We start from the raw sequence: 21,249 nt of genomic DNA, 5'->3' as shown, positions 1-21,249 counted from the left end.
CCGATATAACAAACACAGGAGAGGAGTTGCAGGCGATGTCACACTGTTAGCAAATGCACTCGCGTCAGTTGTCTGTTGTCCTAGTACATTAATGCCAAATTTTGTAGTACTGTTCTAATGGATACGTTCATCATACGTCCCACGGCTATTTCATGCAGCGTTGCTTGACTGTTACCGCCACTCCTCTCAGTCGTTAAGTGTAGGCCATTGGACATAGCATTGTCTGTGGTGTGAGGTAATGCTTGCAATTTTGTATTCTTGACAAACTGTACATATGGAAAAATTACACAGTAGTTTCTCATGCTCATTCAGAAATTGCATCTGAATGATGGCTGTTTGTGAGGTTGTCGTATAAAAAATAAGATCTTCTGCCAGCACTTTGCAGCAAAAGTCAATTGCAGTATTGTGCACTATCATTCTGCTATGTTTTTGGTTTCGTTGCTTGTGATCCGACTATCCTGCGAATATGGAATTGATGGGGTGGCACTCGCAACTGTCAATTGCATCAGCAATTCTGTGCTTTCTGTGCTTTCTGGGAGGAGTGTGAATATCATAAACTTGATAATGGAAGATAGGGCATGTTTGTAAAGGTCAGTGACCATATTTATTCACTTACAGAATTTTCTGCTTGCTTGCGTTTTGATTTCTGACTATGAATGTTGACACTCGCCCATCCTCGGATCAAAAAGTTAAAGAATAAACACAGCATATTGCGTCAAATAGTATAAGATAGTTTGCAAGGGGAAACTACAGCCGTAATTTTTCCCCGAGGGCATGCAGCTTTACTGTATGGTTAAATGATGATGGCGTCCTCTTGGGTAAAAGATTCCGGAGGTAAAATAGTCCCTCATTTGGATCTCCGGGCGGGACTAACCAAGAGGATGTCATTATCAGGAGAAAGAAAACTGGCATTCTACAGATCGGAGCGTGGAATGCCCGATACCTTAATCAGGCAGGTAGGTTAGAAAATTTAAAAAGGGAAATGGACAGGTTGAAGTTATAGTAGGAATTAGTTAAGTTAAAAGGCAGGAGGAACAAGACTTTTGGTCAGGTGAATACAGGATTACAAATACAAAATCAAATAGGGGTAATGCAGTAGTAGGTTTAATAATGAATAGGAAAATAGAAATGCGGGTAAGCTACTACAAACAGCATAGTGAACGCATTATTGTGGCCAAGATAGATACGAAGCTCACACCTACTACAGTAGTAAAAGTTTATATGCCAACTAGCTCTGCAGATGACGAAGAAATTGAAGACATGTATGATCAAATAAAAGAAATTATTCAGATAGTGAAGGGAGATGAAAATTTAATACTCATGGGTGACTGGAATTTAGTAGTAGGAAACGGGAGAGAATGAAATGTAGGTGAATAGGGATGGGGGCTAAGAAATGAGAGGAAGCCACCTGGTAGAATTTTGTACAGAACGCAACTTAATCACAGTTAACACTCGGTTCAAGAATCATAAAAGAAGGTTGTATATGTGGAAGAAGCCTGGAGATACTGACAGGTTTCAGATAGATTATATAATGATAAGACAGAGATTTAGGAACCAGGTTTTAAATTGTAAGACATTTCCAGGGGCAGATGTGGACTCTGACCACAATCTATTGGTTATGACCTGTAGGTTAAAACAGAAGAAGCTGCAAAAACGCGGGAATTTAAGGAGATGGGACCTGGATAAACTGAAAGAACCAGAGGTTGTACAGTGTTTCAGGGAGAGCATAAGGGAACAATTGACAGGAACGGGGGAAAGAAATAAGACAACAGAATGGGTAGCTTTGAGAGATGAAGTAGTGAAGGCAGTAGAGGATCAAGTAGGTAAAAAGACGAGGGCTAGTAAAACTCCATGGGTAACAGAAAAAATATTAAATTTAATTGTTGAAAGGAGAAAATATAAAAATGCAGTAAATGAAGCAGGCAAAAAGGAATACAAACGTCTCAAAAATGAGATTGACAGGAAGTGCAAAACGGCTAAGCAGGGATGGCTAGAGGACAAATGTAAGGATGTAGAGGCTTATCTCAGTAGGGGTAAGATAGATACAGCCTACAGGAAAATTAAAGAGACCTTTGGAGAGAAGAGAACCACGTGTATGAATATCAAGAGCTCAGATAGAAACCCAGTTTTAACCAAAGAAGGGAAAGCAGAAAGGTGGAAGGAGTATATAGAAGGTCTATACAAGAGCGATGTACTTCAGGACAATATTGTGGAAATGGAAGAGGATGTAGATGAAGATGAAATGGGAGATAGGATACTGCCTGAAGAGTTTGACAGAGCACTGAAAGACCTGAGTCGAAACAAGGCCCCCGGAGTAGACAACATTCCATTAGAACTACTGACGGTCTTGGGAGAGCCAGTCCTGACAAAACTCTACCATCTGGTGAGCAAGATGTATGAGACAGGCGAAATACCCTCAGACTTCAAGAAGAATATAATAATTCCAATCCCAAAGAAAGCAGGTGTTGACAGATGTGAAAATTACCTATCAGTTTAATAAGGCACAGCTGCAAAATACTAACACAAATCGAATTCTTTACGGATGAATGGAAAAACTTGTAGAAGCAGACCTCAGGTAAGATTAGTTTGGACTTCCGTAGAAATATTGGAACACGTGAGGCAATACTGATCCTACGACTTATCTTAGACGCTAGATTAAGGAAGGGCAAACCTACGTTTCTAGCATTTGTAGACTTACAGAAAGCTTTTGACAATGTTGACTGGAATACTCTCTCAAATTCTAAAGGTGGCAGGGGTAAAATACAGGGAGCGAAAGGCTATTTAGAGTTTGTACAGAAACCAGATGACAGTTATAAGGGTTGAGGGACATGAAAGGGAAGCAATGGTTGGGAAGGGAGTGAGACAGGGTTGTAGCCTCTCCCGATGTTATTCAATCTGTATATTGAACAAGCAAGCAAAACGAGGATAATGGAATGTAGTCGATTTAAGTCGAGTGATGCTGAGGGAATTAATTAGGAAATGAGACGCATAAAGTAGTAAAGGAGTTTTGCTATTTGGAGAGCAAAGTAACTGATGATGGTCGAAGTTGAGAGGATATAAAATGTAGACTGGCAATGGCAAGGAAAGCGTTTCTAAAGAAGAGAAATTTGTTAACATCGAATATAGATTTAAGTGTCAGGAAGTAATTTCTGAAAGTATTTGTATGGAGTGTAGCCATGTATGGAAGTGAAACATGGGCGATAAATAGTTTGGATAAGAAGAGAATAGAAGCTTTCGAAATGTGGTGCTACAGAAGAATGCTTAAGATTAGATGGGTAGATCACATAACTAATTTGGTACCGAATAGGATTGGGGAGAAGAGAAGTTTGTGGCAACTTGACCAGAAGAAGGGATCGGTTGGTAGGACATGTTCTGAGGCATCAAAGGATCACCAATTTAGTATTGGAGGGGAGTGTGGAGGGTAAAAATCGTAGAGGGGGACCAAGAGAATAATACACTAAGCAGATTCGAAAGGATGTAGATTGCATTAGGTACTGGGAGATGAAAAAGCTTGCACAGGATAGAGTAGCATGGAGAGCTGCATCAAACCAGTCTCAGGACTGAAGACAACAGTAAGTTTGCATTAAGTAGTACATGATTGTACCAAATATAAGTGCATGTTCACATTGTAGAACTGTGTCCTGTTATTGCTGGCTGTAAGTGTAACAAGAGTGTTAAAGCCGAGAGGATCACAAGACAGCCATGCCAGATTTAGTGCCGGATTCAACGATGAGGTGCAGAATGAGCAGTTCACAGCTCGTACCTAATTTACAGATTAGACGGATGCTGTGTCATCCGAACAAGATAGCCAGGGCAAAAGCGCCACTGGCACAAAGATGTGAGGTGGTGGCAGTGCCATTGCCACTTGGGCAAGTACCACCAGTGCTACAAGTGGTGCTAAGGATGAAGATATCGACTTCGCCTTGGCCAGTTGCTGGCTGAGTACAAACACCAATGAACGGACAGCGGACAGAAGCCAACTTGGAAGATAGAAGTACACCTCTTGCACACTTGGTTATAGATCATCATCCAGGGCTGAATTCTTAAGTGAACACAGTTGTTGTACATTGCATTTGCTATATACTGTGAAGTTGAAGTTGACCTATGGTTATTTGCACTTAACTATTGAAGGCCTTTTTTGTGTTATATTATAAGAAGTGTTGCAGATTTAATCATTCAGCTAGTCACAAAGATAAGTAAACCTTTCAAACTGAGTTATATGACTGTTACTAATTTGTTGGAGTGTTGTAGGCCCTTTGTTCTCCTGTCCTGTGGCCTGACTCTAGGTTATAGATGTATAATGGTGGCATGAAGGAATTGTCTAGCGATGCACTGCACCAGAACGTTTCGCGAACTGGCAAACTTGGCATACTGTAACACGAGTGAAAACTTGGTCTTCACAGCAGTAGCAATGAGCCTTTACAAAATTGGTGACAAGGGTTTACAAAACCTCTTGTAGATCCTGTGGGACAGTCTTAGAAACCACGTGCACTCAGCCGGAGGACAGCTTCCTCTTAAGGCGGCTACCAGTCCCTCTCCCACGAAACCAACAGATCAAATGCCTGATGCCAGACGATGGCTGTTTTCTGAATGCTAACTTTCAGTCTCAATCTTTATTTTTTATTTATTTAGTGCCGACCGGTTTCAGCCCATCGCAGGTGCCATCCTCAGGGTGACATATTGTGAAATTACAATATATATCTTAGACAAGACTAATGATAACTATCTTAAAACAATGGATTACATAAATATGTTTCACCCACTGGAGGACATCCTCAGAGGATGTCTCCCGCAGTCAGAGATAAATTGGGGAAGAGTTTTATACATGGACCACGGCGTATCAGCCAGGAAGTTTTAAGTGTAGACAATATTGGCCATGAAAGCCTACACTATAAGATCACTCTTTCATCCCTCTTTTGCTCTGTTTCAATAGCATTTAGAAGTGGTTTGCCTCTTCCTTTGCTGCACACTGTTTTCTGTTACAGTGGTAGCTCACTGTTAAATAGTGGATGCTAGTTAGGTCTTGACTACCCTGAAGCAGGGGTAGGATGGCTGTCGATGGGATGATTCCCATCCAGACCCAATAATTCCTACTACGTGCTGCCTTACCTACTTCTCCCCTTTTCTTTATTATTATTATTATTATTATTATTATTATTATTATTATTATTATTGATGGTCTAATTGATATCCTTGTCATCTTTAGCCGTATTACTTGCAGTATTCTGAATCTGCTAATAAGAAAGCATTTTTTGCTCTGTAAATGCCCTCGCTACTGGTTTTGTCAGGGACTGGATGCGGGGTGGGATTTTTTGCTGTGGATGAGCCCTGGGAGACCCCTTGTCTGCTATGACCTAGGTACACACGGCCCAAACCATATACTTCTGAGATTTCTCAGCTCTGGCATCATTTTTGGTTTTAGTACCTCAGTTTTATCCCTTCTGCATACATTAATCATCAGAACAGAATGAACTATCTCTGGATTGAGGAATTGCATGTTGTATATTAATGACCCTGAAGACATCATCAACCTCAGACATTCTGTAGATTATGTGGATATCTATACTAAACCATTGAGTAAGAAAATCTGCAAAAAAAAAGTTAAGTCAGATCTTGATAAGATGTAAAATTTCTGCACTGATTGGCAACCTGCTTTAAATGCTAAGAATGTTTGTACTTCACAAGCCAAAAAATATATTGTCATATTATAATAATATCAATGGATCACAGTAGAATCGTCCAACTTGCAAAAATGCCAGATACCCAAACTTCCAGATATCACACACACACACACACACACACACACACACACACACACACACACACACACACACACACACACGCGTCGGTACCAAAACACCGATTTAGTTCATGCTGTGTGCAGTCATCCAGTAGAAATGCGTAAACGATAATCAAAAGAAACATTAGAACTATGGAGTACAGGCAAGCTATACCTGTGAGCTCTCAATGCGAAGATCCCTGGTAGGTGAGTTGGTAGTGTTTAATCGTCATACTTCAGGTTCAGAGTTAAAAACCCACTGATAGTGGTTTCTTTTAACAGATCATGCATGAAATTGTTACATGGAAGAACATTTTTCTGCCGTGTAAGGTGACGTTTAAGAGTTCATAGAAATGTTCTTTTGGCAGTCCTCTTCCACTCCACTAGTTGAAAGTAGCAGACCTATATCATACATGTGTATAGATAACACCATACCTATCTATACAAATTTTCTTTATAGGTTTGGTACTTTCAACTACTGAAGTGAAAGCGGACTACCAAAAAAAGATTGCTACAAACTCCGAAATATCAGCTTAAAAGGCAGAAAAATGTTCTCCCATATAAAAATTTCACGCATGATCTGTTAAAAAAAATCACCATCAGTGGGTTTTGACCTCTGAACCTGAAGATGACAATCTCATGCAGCTCACCTACCAGGGATCTTCACTCAGAGCTCACAGATATGACTTGGCCATACTCCATAGTTCTGATGTTACTTTAAATTACTGTTTATGCACTTTCTGCTGGAAGACAGCACACCGCATGAACTAAATCAGTGTTTGTGCTGACACCCTATCAACACACAATATTGGGTACCAATCGGAGTGTCTGACATCTGGAGGTTTGGGTGTGAGTGTAACACTTTGTAGAGACGTGAGATTGAACAATCACCTAGGAAAATCACTATCGCTTACAAAAGGCACATGACAGACTTCATTTTATTGATGGAATAATAGGTAAATGCAATTGGTCTAAAATGGAAATTGCTTCTGAAACCCTTGGGGAGTTCATCCTAAAACACTGCACAAGTGTGAGAGACCTGTACCATATAAAAACTCGGTAGGACTGCATCAGAGATATGCTGAAGAAACTGAAATAGCACACTTGTAAAGATAAATCAAATTATCCCAAGACTGGCTACTTAAATTTTTCAATCACAAATTTTAAGTGATGAATTGAGGAATCTACAGCCACCTCTTATGTGTCACTTCTGCAAGGACTGCAAGGCAAGATTAGACTAACTGCAATAAGTGTCGAGATGATATATGGAATCATTCTTCCCATGCTCCGTATGAGAATTAAACAGGATGAAGCCCTAATACAACACCCTGTACTGTGGGAAGTACCCTCTCCCATGCTATACAATGGTTTGCAGAATATGGTTGTAGGTGTTAGTCAGCTACTCCATTCTTTGAAATTAATCATTAAGAGTTGATATCCAAAACTTATGATAATCTTTCATCTACTCTCCTGTATGAGATGGTAAGCAATGGATAAGAGCATACTTAAGTTGTGTGAAAGCTTCAAGCATATTGTATCATGATGAAAACACAACTGAAGAAACTATGGTATCAAGAGATACCAAAATGGCCAAGTATTGCCAATACATGTGTTCCAAAGTGGAAAAAACTATACTATCTATCAGTACTGTTGGTTCATTTCTGAGATAGGAAAGAGGAATAGGCTGGGGAAGGATACAAGAGATAACATCAAAGCTCATGAGAGGCATCCTACCTGCTGCAGAGGAAAACTTGAAATGTAGTAATCCAGATTTAGGTCACAATAATAGTGAAGTTCAGTAAGTGCCCATGTTTGAAGACATGTCAGTATTACCATGATGTCCCTCCATCTGTTACCCATTTTTGTTTTAATGGGTTGGAGTAATACATTACTTTAAATTTGGCAGCCATATTGGTAAGTCATGCTAAATGGTTTTTGGTAAGATGGAAGTAGTGCATTATCATTGAAGTTTTCCTTTGGATGGGGGCAATCTGATGAGCCAAAAGCTACATTGGTTCATGTTTCAGTTGACCTTTTGTCTTCAAAGGCAGCAACTAGATAATGATCATATAAATATAAACATGAACAAAAACACATTTTTGAGGAAAACTGCCCTGCAGCTGTAGCTTCTGACAAAAATAGTGTCTGACTACTTCTTTCTGATCATCAGACAAAATTTCATAGAGTAATAGACCATAGGATGAACAATCCATAATTTTCATGAGTGCTGCATCTGATAGAAAAAAAGACAAAGTTTTCAACTTAAAAGGCTAGCTTAACAGGTCATGATAGACATTTTGTGTACAGCTGTAAGTGAAGACACTTGCCCAGAAACCAGGCAACAATCAAGGCAGTGGAGTGGTTCTGGTGAATCAGCATCAAAGGAGGCACAGTTAGGCCAGATTTTTTTCCGGAAACAATGGACCACTTTGACAAAACACTGAAAGAAATAAGGATCCCAGTTAAGTGTTTCATCATAAAGACAATACGTCAGAACATTCACCTTCAGTTCTCGCAGCAAAACTGCATTATGGACTGCTGCCACCAACCCACCATCTTCCCTCAGTATTTATGAAACCTTTCATGTTGTCACCCAAAATACTCCAGCTAATCAAAGACAATGTAGACCGCAATTTTTAAGATGTTACTGGATATATTAGGCCCTAGTTGTGTAATGGAAGTAGCTCTTCGACCCCTTCACTTGAAGGAAACTAAATTTGTGTCCTTGAAATACTGTGTGTGTGTGTGTGTGTGCGTGTGTGTGTGTGTGTGTGTGTGTGTGTGTGTGTGTGTGTGTGTGTGTGTGTGTTGAAAAATACACTCTGAGACCAGACACACCATGAAGGAATTATCTGAATAGGATGGAAATTGGAAGATGTGATGTATATGTTGAAGATATCGGCATGTAAAGAAAAACAAATGATTACATTTTTAAAAAGAGCTGTACAATGGAGCAATTCAATAACACGCTGGTCCACCTTTGGCCCTTATGCAAAGATATGCTTGGCTTAGCACTGATTGATAGTTCTTGGCTGTCCTTGTGGGGATATCGTACCTCATAATGCTCTACAGGTTCTCAGTTGGGGGAGTGATCCAGTGATCTTGCTGGTCAAAGTATGGTTTGGCAAGAATGAAAACAAGTATTGCAAACTACTGCCATGTGCGGGTGGGCCTTATCTTTCTGAAATGTAAGCTGTGGATAGCTTGCCATGAAGAGCAATAAAAACAGATTGCATAATAGCATTGCTGTGCTGTAAAGGTGCCATGAATGGCAACCAAAGGGCACCCCCACACAATAACTCCTAGTTGGCGGGCCATACGGCGGGTGAAAGTAGCCCACCAGTGTCCGGGTCATCTCAAGACACATCTTTGCAGGTCGGGGCTCAGTTCGAAGCAGGATGCATGACTGGGACAATTCCACACCAGTCACTGAGAATCCAGGCTGAATGTGCACGACACCATTGCAAACGGGCTTGTTGGTTAACTGGGGTCAATGGTAATCGGCACAAGGCCACTGTGAGCTCCCCCCTTAAGAGCCACCTATTAATGATGATTGTGGTCACTGAAGCACCAGTTGCACTTCAGGATGATGGATCCGGAGGTGTGTGTGTGTGTGTGTGTGTGTGTGTGTGTGTGTGTGTGTGTGTGTGTGTGTGTGTGTGCGCGCGCGCCCGCCCGCCCGCCCGCCCGCCCGCCCTCAGTCTTTACATTCTGTCGTCTCTAAGTTGAAGAGTCTCTCGTTGATGTGTGTTTGGCCATGGTTCACCCATTCCTGCCAACATAATTTAATAGGAACATTGCACCTAGTCAAGTTGCTGATTACTCCAACTGGATAATATTCTTCTCGGGTATGCAGCCAGATCATAACTGTTCAGTTCCGGCGAGATCGTGCACCAGTACTCTCACCTGAAGATGGCCAGTTGGACTGCGGAAATATTGTCATGAAGACGTTATGATACGGCTGCATACCTGAGAAGAATATTATCAATTATTACGCCGGGAAAGCCTTCGTAGTCACTCCAACTGGATTCTTTGAGCTCAACTGTGTGTTTCCTTTCAAATGCTGATGTCTGCCTATATTGTTCATGCATCTGTCTGAGGCACGCTCACTATCCAGTTGAGTACACAGAATGAAATTTGCATAAAGGCTCTATCATGGTATTAACATGTTCCCGGTTTGGTATCCTTGCAAAATGCATTATGAGACTGAACTGCTGTTGCATTGTACATTCACCCATCGGCCACCAAAGTTTAGTTTTGAATTTTCTGTAAATGCCTGTGTGAATATAAATGCTGGATTTGAGTGCTGATACATAAAAATTTATATCTGGCGCACATTTTTCTCAAGACAAATGCAGTAGATACCCACTGAGTGATTAGACAACAAAGGTATGGTTAAATTCAGTGGTTTCTGTAAGACGGGACAAAAGATGAAGATATGCATACAACCAGTGACAGGAATAAGATACTTAGGAAGAGGAAAACTGATGAGAAAATCTGAGTCCTTCACCATGGCTAAGGAGGGTGGAGATAGGAGCAGAGAGAGGTTATGTATTTGGGATTTGAGCTGGAAATGTATTCTAGGTATGGTTACTGGCAGAGTAATTCAGAGGAAGTGGGATTGGTTATTTGGGAGGAAGGTGAAAAACCTCAATAACATTTGCTGCAAATGAACCTTCGTACTATGTGCATTATGAACAACAGAAGTTAGGAACTAGAATATTTTTAATATTAATTTTATGTGCATTTTGCCTTATGTGCTTCATCACAAGCAGGCACGTCTATACAGTGAATGTTTTCCTTATGAATTACACTTTTTTTTTGTATTTAATATTATGCAAAAGGTTCGGGTTTACAGTTGTTGATTTTGTTATTCACAGCAAGTTTTGGAAACAGTCTTGGCCAGAGCTATAGCCCTAAGTGAGATAACATACTTACAGTGAACACGCAATTGTTACATTGCTTTTAGAGAACATAGTTTTTTCATGATTCACTTGGCCAGAAATTAAGCAGCAGTCCAGCCAAGCGGTAAGAAATTATTTGACTGCCACTCTGGTATATCCAGACCAATGGATGAGCTGGATATATTGTCAGGAATGCCCCAGTGAAGTGGACAATCTGGCAGAAAGGGTGAACAGCAATTTTCCACTGTTTTGGTGACATTGTAGTGTATGGGAAAGTACCATTGTCATGACAGGAGTATACACAGCTTGCTCTGAATGTATAAAAATGTAAGTTAATCGGAGCGTAATGTTGTAAAGCAATATGAAATGGAAGGAGCAGAGAAGGTTGTATTAGTGAAAGTGAATGGTTAACTTTGCTGTATTGGGAGAACTCTAGAAAAGTAGCGCTTTTCTAAAAAGGAGCCTGCTTAGAGAAGACTACTGTGACCCTTAGATTATTGCTAGTGTTTCCGATCCCCATCGGACTGGATTAAAGTAAGACATCAAAGCAATTCAGAGGTGGACATTACAGAGATGCTTTGTGAACTCGAATGGGAATCCCTGGTAGGAAGATAACATTCCTACGAAACACAGTTGAAGAAACTTAGCAAACCTGCATTTGCGGCTGACTGCATGATTATTCTACCCCTGCCAACGAACATTTCACGTAAGGACTGCAAATACAAGTCTTAAGAAATTAGCGGTCATACAGAAACACATAAGTGGTTATTTCTCCCTTGGTCCATTTAAGAGCAGAACAGGAAAGGGAATAATTAACAATGGCACAAAGTACCATCTGCCGTGCAAATACATGGTGGCTTCCTGAACATGTTCGTAGATGTAGATGGTGGGACAGTGGCCAGATAGCACTTAAAGCTAAGTGCAAATTACTTAAAATGCACAACTGTCCACACACAATTAAATTTTTTAAATTATTTCTTAAAGGCAACACAACTTGGTAGCAACAATTATTCTATTAGCTTACTACAGTTTAAACTATATATTTAATGCAGTAACTGGTGATTGGCACCTTCATTCAGAAAAGCCTGTATCATTTGATGCTGCCAGACGAGAAATTAATGCCACATATTAAAACAACTCGGTAGTAGTTACACCCCAAGAATACACTAAAATCAGTTAGACTACTGCCTCAGTAACAATTTTCCCTGGTTAAGAGACCATTTTTTTCCACACAGTAAATTGTCATATAGCCTAATACAAAAATAATTTTTTAAAGTCTAGTTCATTAAACATGTTTAATAATCATTAACGCCACCTAAATTGGTGTGTACCTACCAGTGTACATTGCTTTGTTAATCGTACGAATTAATAGATAAGGGAAGGATGTTTCCAGGTATCTGCCTGCATAGCACAGTTCGAAAAAACTGCTGGAGAAAAGTGTGCAAATTTACATTTGGTACCCATTGTGAAAGGCAGCCATAGTGTTAAATACATGTTGCTTACAGCTACTAAGGAGTAAATATCTTGTGTTTGGAAGTAATGAAGCTGTTACAAAACTCTTCATTAAAATAGTATTTGCATATCTCAGTAGTTACAGCCATGTTGGCACTAGCTGCTGCTGATAGTCAGGGGTTGAAACTCTGGAAACTAAAAACAGCTATCACTGAGATGTCTGCACAAACACAGGATTGTGGATACTTCATAATGTTTGGAGATATGTATTAATTTTCCAGTGTAGTAGCCAAAAATACTGAGCTTGAATTATCTAGAATGCTTCATCTCACAGATAATACTTCAAACATAGAATATGCCATTGGAATCTACAAAATAACACTGTTTTTACATTGGAATTTTTTGATACATACAACACTTTTACTTGCACTACTCTACTCTGTCTTTAAAAACAGTTGACCCTTGACAGTTTGGGATAGGTGTAAAAGATTCTATATAATCAGATTGGTCAGGTAATAAGACAAATTACTTGAAAAGTACAATGCAACAGTGATTTCCATTTTTATATTTCCAGTGTTTTTAAATGCTGATGTATTCATTAGGTGACTTTACTTGACATGGCAAGTAGTCAGATTTAATTCTAATTATGCCAACAATGAGGCTTTTCACTTCTTTGTTCACTTCCACATTGTGAACAATATTAAACACACAATGTTAATGGGACATTAGATATTTCAATCAATCCGCCAGATGGCTTCCTGTTTAAGCTACTAAATGTTGCATAAAATGCAATTAGTCTCAAGCTTCTCATGAAAGGTAGTGTTTGTGTGTATCCTTTAGTGCTGTTATCCCTGAAGAAAATGTGATACATGGTTACTTTCTTTGTGAGGTACCATAGCTGCACATTTGTTGAAGGATACTTCAAAGGCTGTTGTTAACACACACTTATTTTAATGCTGCGCAATTGGCCAATCTTGGTCTCACTGGCTATTCTAAAGTGCTTAGGTGCAACATGTCATACATCTGATTTAGCTGTGGAAAGTCCTCAAAATGAACACACACATTTGCAAATGTTGAATAGTCATTGTAGAAACTTACGTTCTTGTACACTACATTCTAGTATAAACTACTTTGTACGTGTGCTTGCTTCCAGAAGTGTCACACCTGCAGCTAAGTAATCAGATGTTGGTACTTACAGCACTTGAGATTTACATGTCATGCTCAAATTGTTAAACTGATATCTTGGATAGTACTTCTGTGAGTACCTAAAAGTCAGTGACATGTATAGATGAATGGTGGTCTATGCTGTCAGGTACCTTCCACAACAATAGTGTTTCCTGCAACACATCTGGTGCTATGGTTCAGAGATTTGGTTACTAAAATATAAAGTTTCATTGTGATAGATCAAATGCTTGGAAAACAGTGAGAAATAGTACTATGAATATCAAATATTGGCTTATTTCAAGTATTCCTTTTATTTTTCAATACCGAACATTTTCGGACCTCCACATTGCTCGTGGAAGCAGTTGTTTCACTGAAACCTTTCCGAAGTGCCCCCCTCAAATCAGCAAGATGATAAAAACAGATTATGGATCCCTGGTAGTCTAATAGCTGTGTGAATGACAAAGTTTAAAAATTTGCCAATTTATCATATGCCTGGATGTGTTAAATATCTCATGTGATTCGATTCAACATCTGTGTGTGTCTGAAGGGGCATTAATGGCAGGTCACTGTGACCTGTCATTTCCTTAAACTTCAAATTTGCATTTGTTTGGGCAGTGCTGTGTCATTTTTAACTGCAGTACCTTTTCAAATGTGATGCAGATGCATACCAATTTCTTCTAAAAACTTAATTTTTGGGAAACTCCATTGCAAGCAACTCTGCAGCTGTATTTGGTAGTCTAGGTTTTACAAGATACAGTAGTTCAGAATCACAACTGTTATCTGGTACTAGTGCATCAAGGACTCGGAAATCACAATGTCGTCACTTCTAGTGCCATGCCCATGACCTATACTCATTTCAAGTCTAAAGTAAGAGTCACTAAATCTGACTGATAGTGTTGATTAAAATTTCTTAAACTTGATAATGGAGTGGGGAGGAGAGCTATTTAAGCTTAGTTTGCCTAAGTAGGACAGTATAGACATAAACATCTGGTTTAGTTCTGGATGGACACAGTTTCTGCCTGTTCAAGTTACATTTGATACATTATAGTGCGGTGCAATACAAAAGTCAACAGTAAATAGTTCCAACTAGTTGAATTAAATGCACAAATAGTGAGATCATTATTACAAATGAGTACTGCTTACATTTCAAAAATTCCTCTTCCTATACTTAAGAGTACTTAAAATGTGTGATTGAATCATACTGCTTGGGGGGGGGGGGGGGGGGGGGGGTTTACTCAATCCTTTCTCTTGCAAGTTGTTTCATGTAAATGATGGTATTCAGTAGGGAATGAAACATAAAAAATTGTTTGGCGACATTCAAAAGCTCTTGAAGTGTAGTTAAAGTTAAAAAGTATTGTAACTTTTCTCATAAGTATCAGAAATATGCTAACACTGAAAGGCAATGCGGTTCGTGTAGACCATACCCGTGTAATCAGTCAAGCCCGGCTCTGCTCATAAAAGCCATTTCACTGCCTGTTTCCCGGAAAGCTGTTCACTTTAACATGATTATTGATTGCTCCACCACAGTCTTGTTGCATCTGGGAGTAACGGCGCTTCAGTTGGCTTATCACAGATTCTATTGTGGTATTTCATGAAGACGTGCCGAATCAGACAGTATATACAAACTGTCTTGAAATCTTTCAAAGTGCAATGCATGTTTCGCTGTCACCACTGTACTTGTTTTATGTAATTTTATCAAATGCTGCTGATAATGGCCACAGGGCGGCAAAGTGTAATAATAGTGTGTGAACACTTCTGAAATACTTTTCCTGAGCCTCTTCCGACACACTAGAAGTTAACATGTGGTTAGATTAACAATCACAGTTGACCCTTAATCTGTGTTGACTAAAATGGGTCCAAAGACATTAAAAAGTAAATATCTAAATGTTGTCAAAAAAACCTTGTCTTGATATATTGAATAATTTACTAAATAAGAGAGGTCTTAAATTTTAGGACCCCCTATCCTAACCTTGTTAAACACACCTGTGTACATTCCTGCAGCCTTTCTCTTGGGTTAACCTGAAAAATCCTGTTTTATTATAAAAAGTTTCTGGATAAATACATTCCTATAAGACTACTCTGCTAAAAAAAAAACTGCTGTATGTAGTAGATAAATGTACTAAGATAGAATATCCCCCAAAGTTAATTTTGATCATACCAAAATAATTTACATCCTGTCTTTATAATTAGTGTAACATGTCTACATTCTTACCAGTATTTAAATGTTTACCTTTTAGATACTTTTGTATTTGAGATCTAGATATGCCTCCGAAATTACAGGATATGTCTTGAGGTATAAAAAATTTTCAAAAACCTAAAAACTACTGAACTACTGCATGCCATGTGATGCCCTTTCCTTATAATATAGAGGGTTTGGTATGTCAAGACAATCAGCAGCTTGTAGAAGCTTTTAGCGGCAAGAAAGAAAGAAAGAGCTTATCAAACTGTACTATATGAATTGAGTCATCAAGGATCAGTGAGAGGGAGGGGAAATACAGTGAAAGTCAGACAGTGAAAGTCAGCTGCTAATACACTAGAAAACGTAAGTTGCAAGAAAGAACAGATATAGATAGGTAATAGGATTCATTTCAGTGGTGGGCATATTTTTGTATGTTTCCTAGAGAGAATAATAGAATCCATACCTGAAAAAAATTTCTGTCCAGAACACAGCTTTCCACAGTGCATTGTAGGAATCACAATGCATTGTATGAGGGAAATAGGACAAGCTCCCACCAAACTCTAGCTATCTCCATGGAAGTCTGTGGGCACTTGCTTCCTTCCTCTGCTAAATGGATATGCTCCTAATGTCAGCCAAGAAAGAGGGTATATTGTATAAGTAAAGGCCAAGTGAGTGCCCAGTCGTAAATATGTGCTGCAGAGTTTGTACTGAGGCATTGGTAGTGCAAGAATAGAAATTGTCTAATGTTCACTTACCAGTCACAGCTACTTACTGTTCTATAGAGATGCTGTGTGTTAACAGTGTACAGTTAGTGTCCATTAGGCCTCAGTAACAAGTTCGTGAACATAAAGCTGATACAAACTAGAATGTGATTTGGTCTGTCACAGGTTGATATTCCCTCTAGAGGTCTCCCTAGCTATGAGGCTATACTAAGCAGTAATACAAATTATGGACAAAGGAAAATGTGTCTGGGTTTGAGTAAATACACACAACAAAATAAATTTAAAATGTCTGGGGGACCAAGTTGTTGCCAGTGTTAAGTGGGAAGAAAATTAAAGTGGTAGGGGAGAACTGCGGGTAGTGTATACTTCATTTCAAAGCAGAGCTAAGAGCTGTGGTGATATTCCAGATCGAGATCATTATGCAACTACACACAATCTTTTGTCCCTGCAATTATGTAGCTACCTTGTATAGTGCACTAGCATGTCATAAAATTCAACTGATGGATAAACTGTAATTGCTGCCACAGTAGTGGATATTATCATACCTTAATTGGTAGAGAACATATGAAGTAAGGCGATTTATCTTATGTTTCATACTAGGAACATTTAAAAGTCAAAGAGCTTTAAAGTTTTACAGAATTCTGTAGTTTACATAAAATCTAGACTTAAAATTTGCAAAATATAATTTTAAGAAACCAGTAAATTGGTGTTGACAGTCGTTCACACAATAAAACATGTGGAAATCGTAAGAGGAAGCCTTCACCTGATAGCACTAAGCCGGACTACATTTACAAAAATAGAGATGGCGAAACTTCTTCATGGAGAGAAGAAAATAGTCTGATCAACTGATTATCCGGAAAGTTTAATTCATTAATTACCTTATCAAAAACTTCGCCATGTTATGCGTTAACCGCAGATGCTACATATCTTTCACTTCAATAAATATGTTGTTTGTAATATTGATACTCAAAGATATTTACAGTTACGTTATTAATCATCCTTTAACACCGCACAAATGACAAGGCAACAATTTCTTTGAGTTGTCTACAATACTGGCGACTTGGAGCAGTGTTCTTGGCTTTCAACGGAGGAAAACTCCGGCGTCGTGACACACTATACACTTCGCACTCATTCGTGTTTCGCATGCAAGGTTTTTTCGTTTCTGTTGGTCAGAGTTATGTCAGTTCCTCCATCCATTTCTGTCAGCAGCAGAAAGAAGGTTGGTTTGGTGTAAGCTATATTTGTATTTCGACTTTAGATACTGAAAATAGCTGATAGTAGACGTCAAATGTTGGCCACTGTGTGACCTACCAGACTTTCGGCAGTTGCTTATTGGAAAAGTGTCGTAATAACCTACAAACTAGTCCTCATAAAATGATTCAGTTGCAGGTTTGCTCTGTAATTCGATGTAAGGAAAGCGATGCGCTGAACGTTTACTAGTCAGAAGATACAGGTATTTCATAATACATAAGTTGCTTACCGCTCTGTGTTAAACCATTACACAATTAGTTATGAATTCCGTTATTAAAGTTTTCTGTTTTGGACTACTAGATAGCGCGCAAGTAAGCCGCAGGCCCCATGATGCAACGTTTCTGTGGCATGTGCCTTCTGGTCGGCCATTTTGCAGGTTTCTGTGAGAATTGTGTTGAGTTAGGAGATTCCGCTCACCGGTAAGGAAATATGTTTCTGTTTTCCAGAGCTATTAAAACAGGATAGCGTCATGTATCTCTATATGTTTACAGAATAGAGTATTATAGTTATATCACATACACTGAGTGACTTAACAAATTGTGAATGCGGTGTACCTTGCATCTGTTCGCTGAGGAGCAGTCGATAAAGAAGCCTAATGATAAGGCACATGGTTTCCGGGTCACTTTATAAGGGTAAATTGCAGATGTAAATGAAGGATGCAGTTTGAAATCGCTTTTATTAACTAAATTGTGTTCTTGCAAAACCTGTGTAGTGTTTCTTCATATGACTGGGATATTATATGAGTTGCTGTAAATGGCTTCTTACGTATCGTTATGGATAGCGAAACAGTTCGGTCGGAACGCTATAGTTGGTGATAGTTTCTGCTGATGCACTGAGTTGAGAGTGATGTTCAGCCACATTCAGCAGAAAAGTATCTCTAAATTGGATTTCACGGCTTGTTAACAAGTGTTTCATTCAGTGTCGTACTTTATTTGATGTGTGGCGGCGCTCATTTGTCCATAACCTTTAGTAAGGGGAGAGCAATTAATGCCAGAGAGCGAGGGACAAGCATGAGTCATTTACTTGTGAAAAATATGTAACACTCAATGAATTACTACGCATATTATGTATATCGAAGAGATAGCTGTACTAACATTTCATAACCGAAAATATGAATGTTATAGAGTCATAGTTAAATTGGCTCTTGCGTCGTTAGGACCGCAACACATCTGCTTGAACGTGGTATTTGCAAATAAAGAGGATCTAGGATCGAAAGAATCAATTACGTGTGGTGCAGTGTGTTATTATCCGCAAACACATTTCAAGAAATTACGTAGAACAGTTAACTCTGATTAAGGAAACAAAAGCTTATAGAAATGTGAAATTTTCTAAGGTGTCAGTTCTGATAGATGGCAACAGTAAATGGATATTGTCCCAAGCTGTTGGCGAAGACTGAAAATAAGTTTCTGACGGGGTTGGCAGTACTGCTGTGCCATCTAAATGTTAAGTTTAGCAGTACTGCACTAGTAGTTCTGATAGATCGAAAAGGAAGAGGGATAACCATGTGTGTTTCGCTTATACCAGATTTGCCATTTCTGTTCACATAAATAGTTGAAAAGGAAATTTACTATTGATAAAACGAAATGGGACGGTTATTTATATATAGTTTACTGAATACCCCTTGCTTAGCCAACTGCTGTAGTTGTATGCCAAGAGAACATCTTTTTGCTGATGTTTTCTGGGAATTAAATTTGAGTATGTTGTGTTGTCATCAAAGTAAAATGTCTGGCTAATAAGGAAATGTTGGTACAAGTTTAGTAAATTCAGGCAACTGAATTTTAGTTGAAATGTGCTGTGAATCAGAAAAAAACTGTAACACTTATTGGAAACAAGTGTTTCTTTGGTGGTGAAGTTTTCAAAGATGTCGCATATTGAAAGTAGTCTTAATTACATAGGTTCAAAGCAAAACTTTTAATATGTGGCTTACAAAGTCAGTCAAAACAACATTGAAATTTCTTTTATGTTAATTTCCATTTGTACATTGAACTAGAAATACTTCCTTACAAGGTTTGGGATACTCTGAAGGTGGTTTCTGTTTCATTGACAGTGTGCTAATTAAAAAGGTTACTAAGTATTCAGCGAAGATTGAAAAAGGACAGTATGTCAGTGTTGGGTTTAAAAATACAAAAGTAATAAATAAATGGTCATTGTCTTTAAAGGCAAGTATTCCAGTGGTTACTTCTGTTATTGTCTGTTCTTACTAAATGGTTTAGCTTGCTGCCTGACCAACCTGTCAGTGCAGGAAATATGATGTAGGTAAGAAATTAGAATAATGTAAGCATGAACTATCTTGTTACTTAAATCGTGCTGAGCCTTCTAATCTGTGCCCAAGTTAACATAGTGACACCAAAGAAGTTTTGTTGTAATTGTACCTGTATTAGCTCCTCCTCTCCCTTTACACAAACAGTTGAGATATATGATATGGATTTGCTCTTTTCAGCTTACGTGTACATGAATGGGGACATTGGCAAGCTCCCTTCAGGGGCGGTGTACCCAGCCACCCCTGACTCGCTGGCCACCACGGCAACTACGAGCTCAGATTTCAGGTGAGTATTTGCTTTGGATGTCAAATATTTGTGGTCTCAAACGTTAACATTATCGATAACACATCCACAGTTTGTCATTGCTAATATCACATTTTTCTTTCTGGTATTTCTGACATGCCAATGTTCCGTCTTTTAATGACATGAAAATTTTATGTGAATTTCTTACAGCTCTCTTAATGGCCTAGGAGATTCACTGGAGACGTACGTGCAGGATAGCAGTCCTCCAGGGGGATCGCTTGCGGATCCGAGCCCAGGATCTGATGCAGGCATCCCCCTGGACCAACTAAAACAAATGCTGTCTTCGCAGTTAGAATATTACTTCTCAAGGTACAGTCCTCGCCCATTATATTGATTGTAATTGTCTTATTCAGTAATCTTTATACAGACGACAAAAGTTTCCACCAAGTGAAAATGCTGCTGCAGCTCTCATGTAGATAACATGAATCCAAACATTGTTGTTTGTTCTGTAGTTTACGTAACTTTAGTCGTAATGCTCTTCTTCCTAATTTTCTGCTAAGCTAAGAGCTGATCACCTCAAGCCATTCTCACACAATTAATTGTGACTTGGGTTTAGTTAGTGGCTGTTGAACATATACGAAGTTGTTTCAAAATGCAACATTATCTTAGAAGTGTCTTAATATGACTATCAGGATAATAAAAACAGTTAATCTGCTTCACCACATTTGTGTTCCAGTACCTCCTCAAAATGGACAAGGTCACTGTGTGAAATCAAATATGTAATGTAGTCTGATGACTACCAGACTTCCCCCTATATATCTAACCTAGGTCTTAGGCTAGGGAGCAGATCAAACTGTCACCACAATCAACATTCCAGGAAAAAGTAGAGATGCAAAATAAATGTTGTAATGGTTCTTTTTATCTGTTTGCATGACATCACATGCCATATCATCAGGTATTTGATGAGTGAATGCATTTAAATACATTGAACAGTTAACTCTGTGTAAATGGAAACTTAATTAGTACAAGGTGACTTAGCACACTTTACTTTTGATGTGCTATTGTTAAAAGTTAATTTTACAATTTCAGGGAAAATCTGGCAAATGATGCATATTTATTGTCACAAATGGATAATGATCAATATGTACCAATATGGACTGTGGCAAATTTCAATCAAGTGAAGAAACTGACAAAAGATATAAAACTTATAACAGAAGTTTTGAGAGGTACGCTTGCTGGCATATCTGATTTGATGTAAATTTAAAGACTTCATAAAAAAGTTTAAAGTATGATT

The 21,249-nt window shown here is 38.8% G+C and overlaps 1 protein-coding gene and 1 long non-coding RNA gene across 32 annotated transcripts in view; one reads left to right on the top strand and one right to left on the bottom strand.

Moving 5' to 3' along the window:
• The window catches only part of LOC126267366 (uncharacterized), a 191,526-nt gene extending 173,791 nt beyond the window's left edge, over positions 1-17,735 (bottom strand). The window contains exons 1-2 of the long non-coding RNA XR_007548997.1: positions 17,681-17,735; positions 15,942-16,100 (exon numbers count right to left, since the gene is read on the bottom strand). This is a non-coding gene — a long non-coding RNA (uncharacterized LOC126267366). The remainder of the gene's footprint in view (positions 1-15,941; positions 16,101-17,680) is intronic.
• LOC126267365 (la-related protein Larp4B-like) overlaps positions 1-21,249 on the top strand; it is a 759,608-nt gene that overhangs the window by 665,583 nt on the left and 72,776 nt on the right. For 17 of the 31 annotated variants that reach the window (XM_049972524.1, XM_049972507.1, XM_049972528.1 and 14 more), the window contains exons 3-5: positions 19,892-19,997; positions 20,166-20,324; positions 21,045-21,181. In XM_049972524.1, the coding sequence (XP_049828481.1) occupies positions 19,892-19,997; positions 20,166-20,324; positions 21,045-21,181 (402 nt within the window). The other 14 variants (XM_049972514.1, XM_049972534.1, XM_049972529.1 and 11 more) reach the window with 13 other exon arrangements.

The sequence above is a fragment of the Schistocerca gregaria genome, chromosome 4 (assembly GCF_023897955.1).
Source record: "Schistocerca gregaria isolate iqSchGreg1 chromosome 4, iqSchGreg1.2, whole genome shotgun sequence".
NCBI classification, from domain to species: domain Eukaryota; kingdom Metazoa; phylum Arthropoda; class Insecta; order Orthoptera; family Acrididae; genus Schistocerca; species Schistocerca gregaria.
The sequence above is the reverse complement of the archived record's forward strand: the minus strand, read 5'-3'. Positions and strand labels throughout refer to the sequence as shown.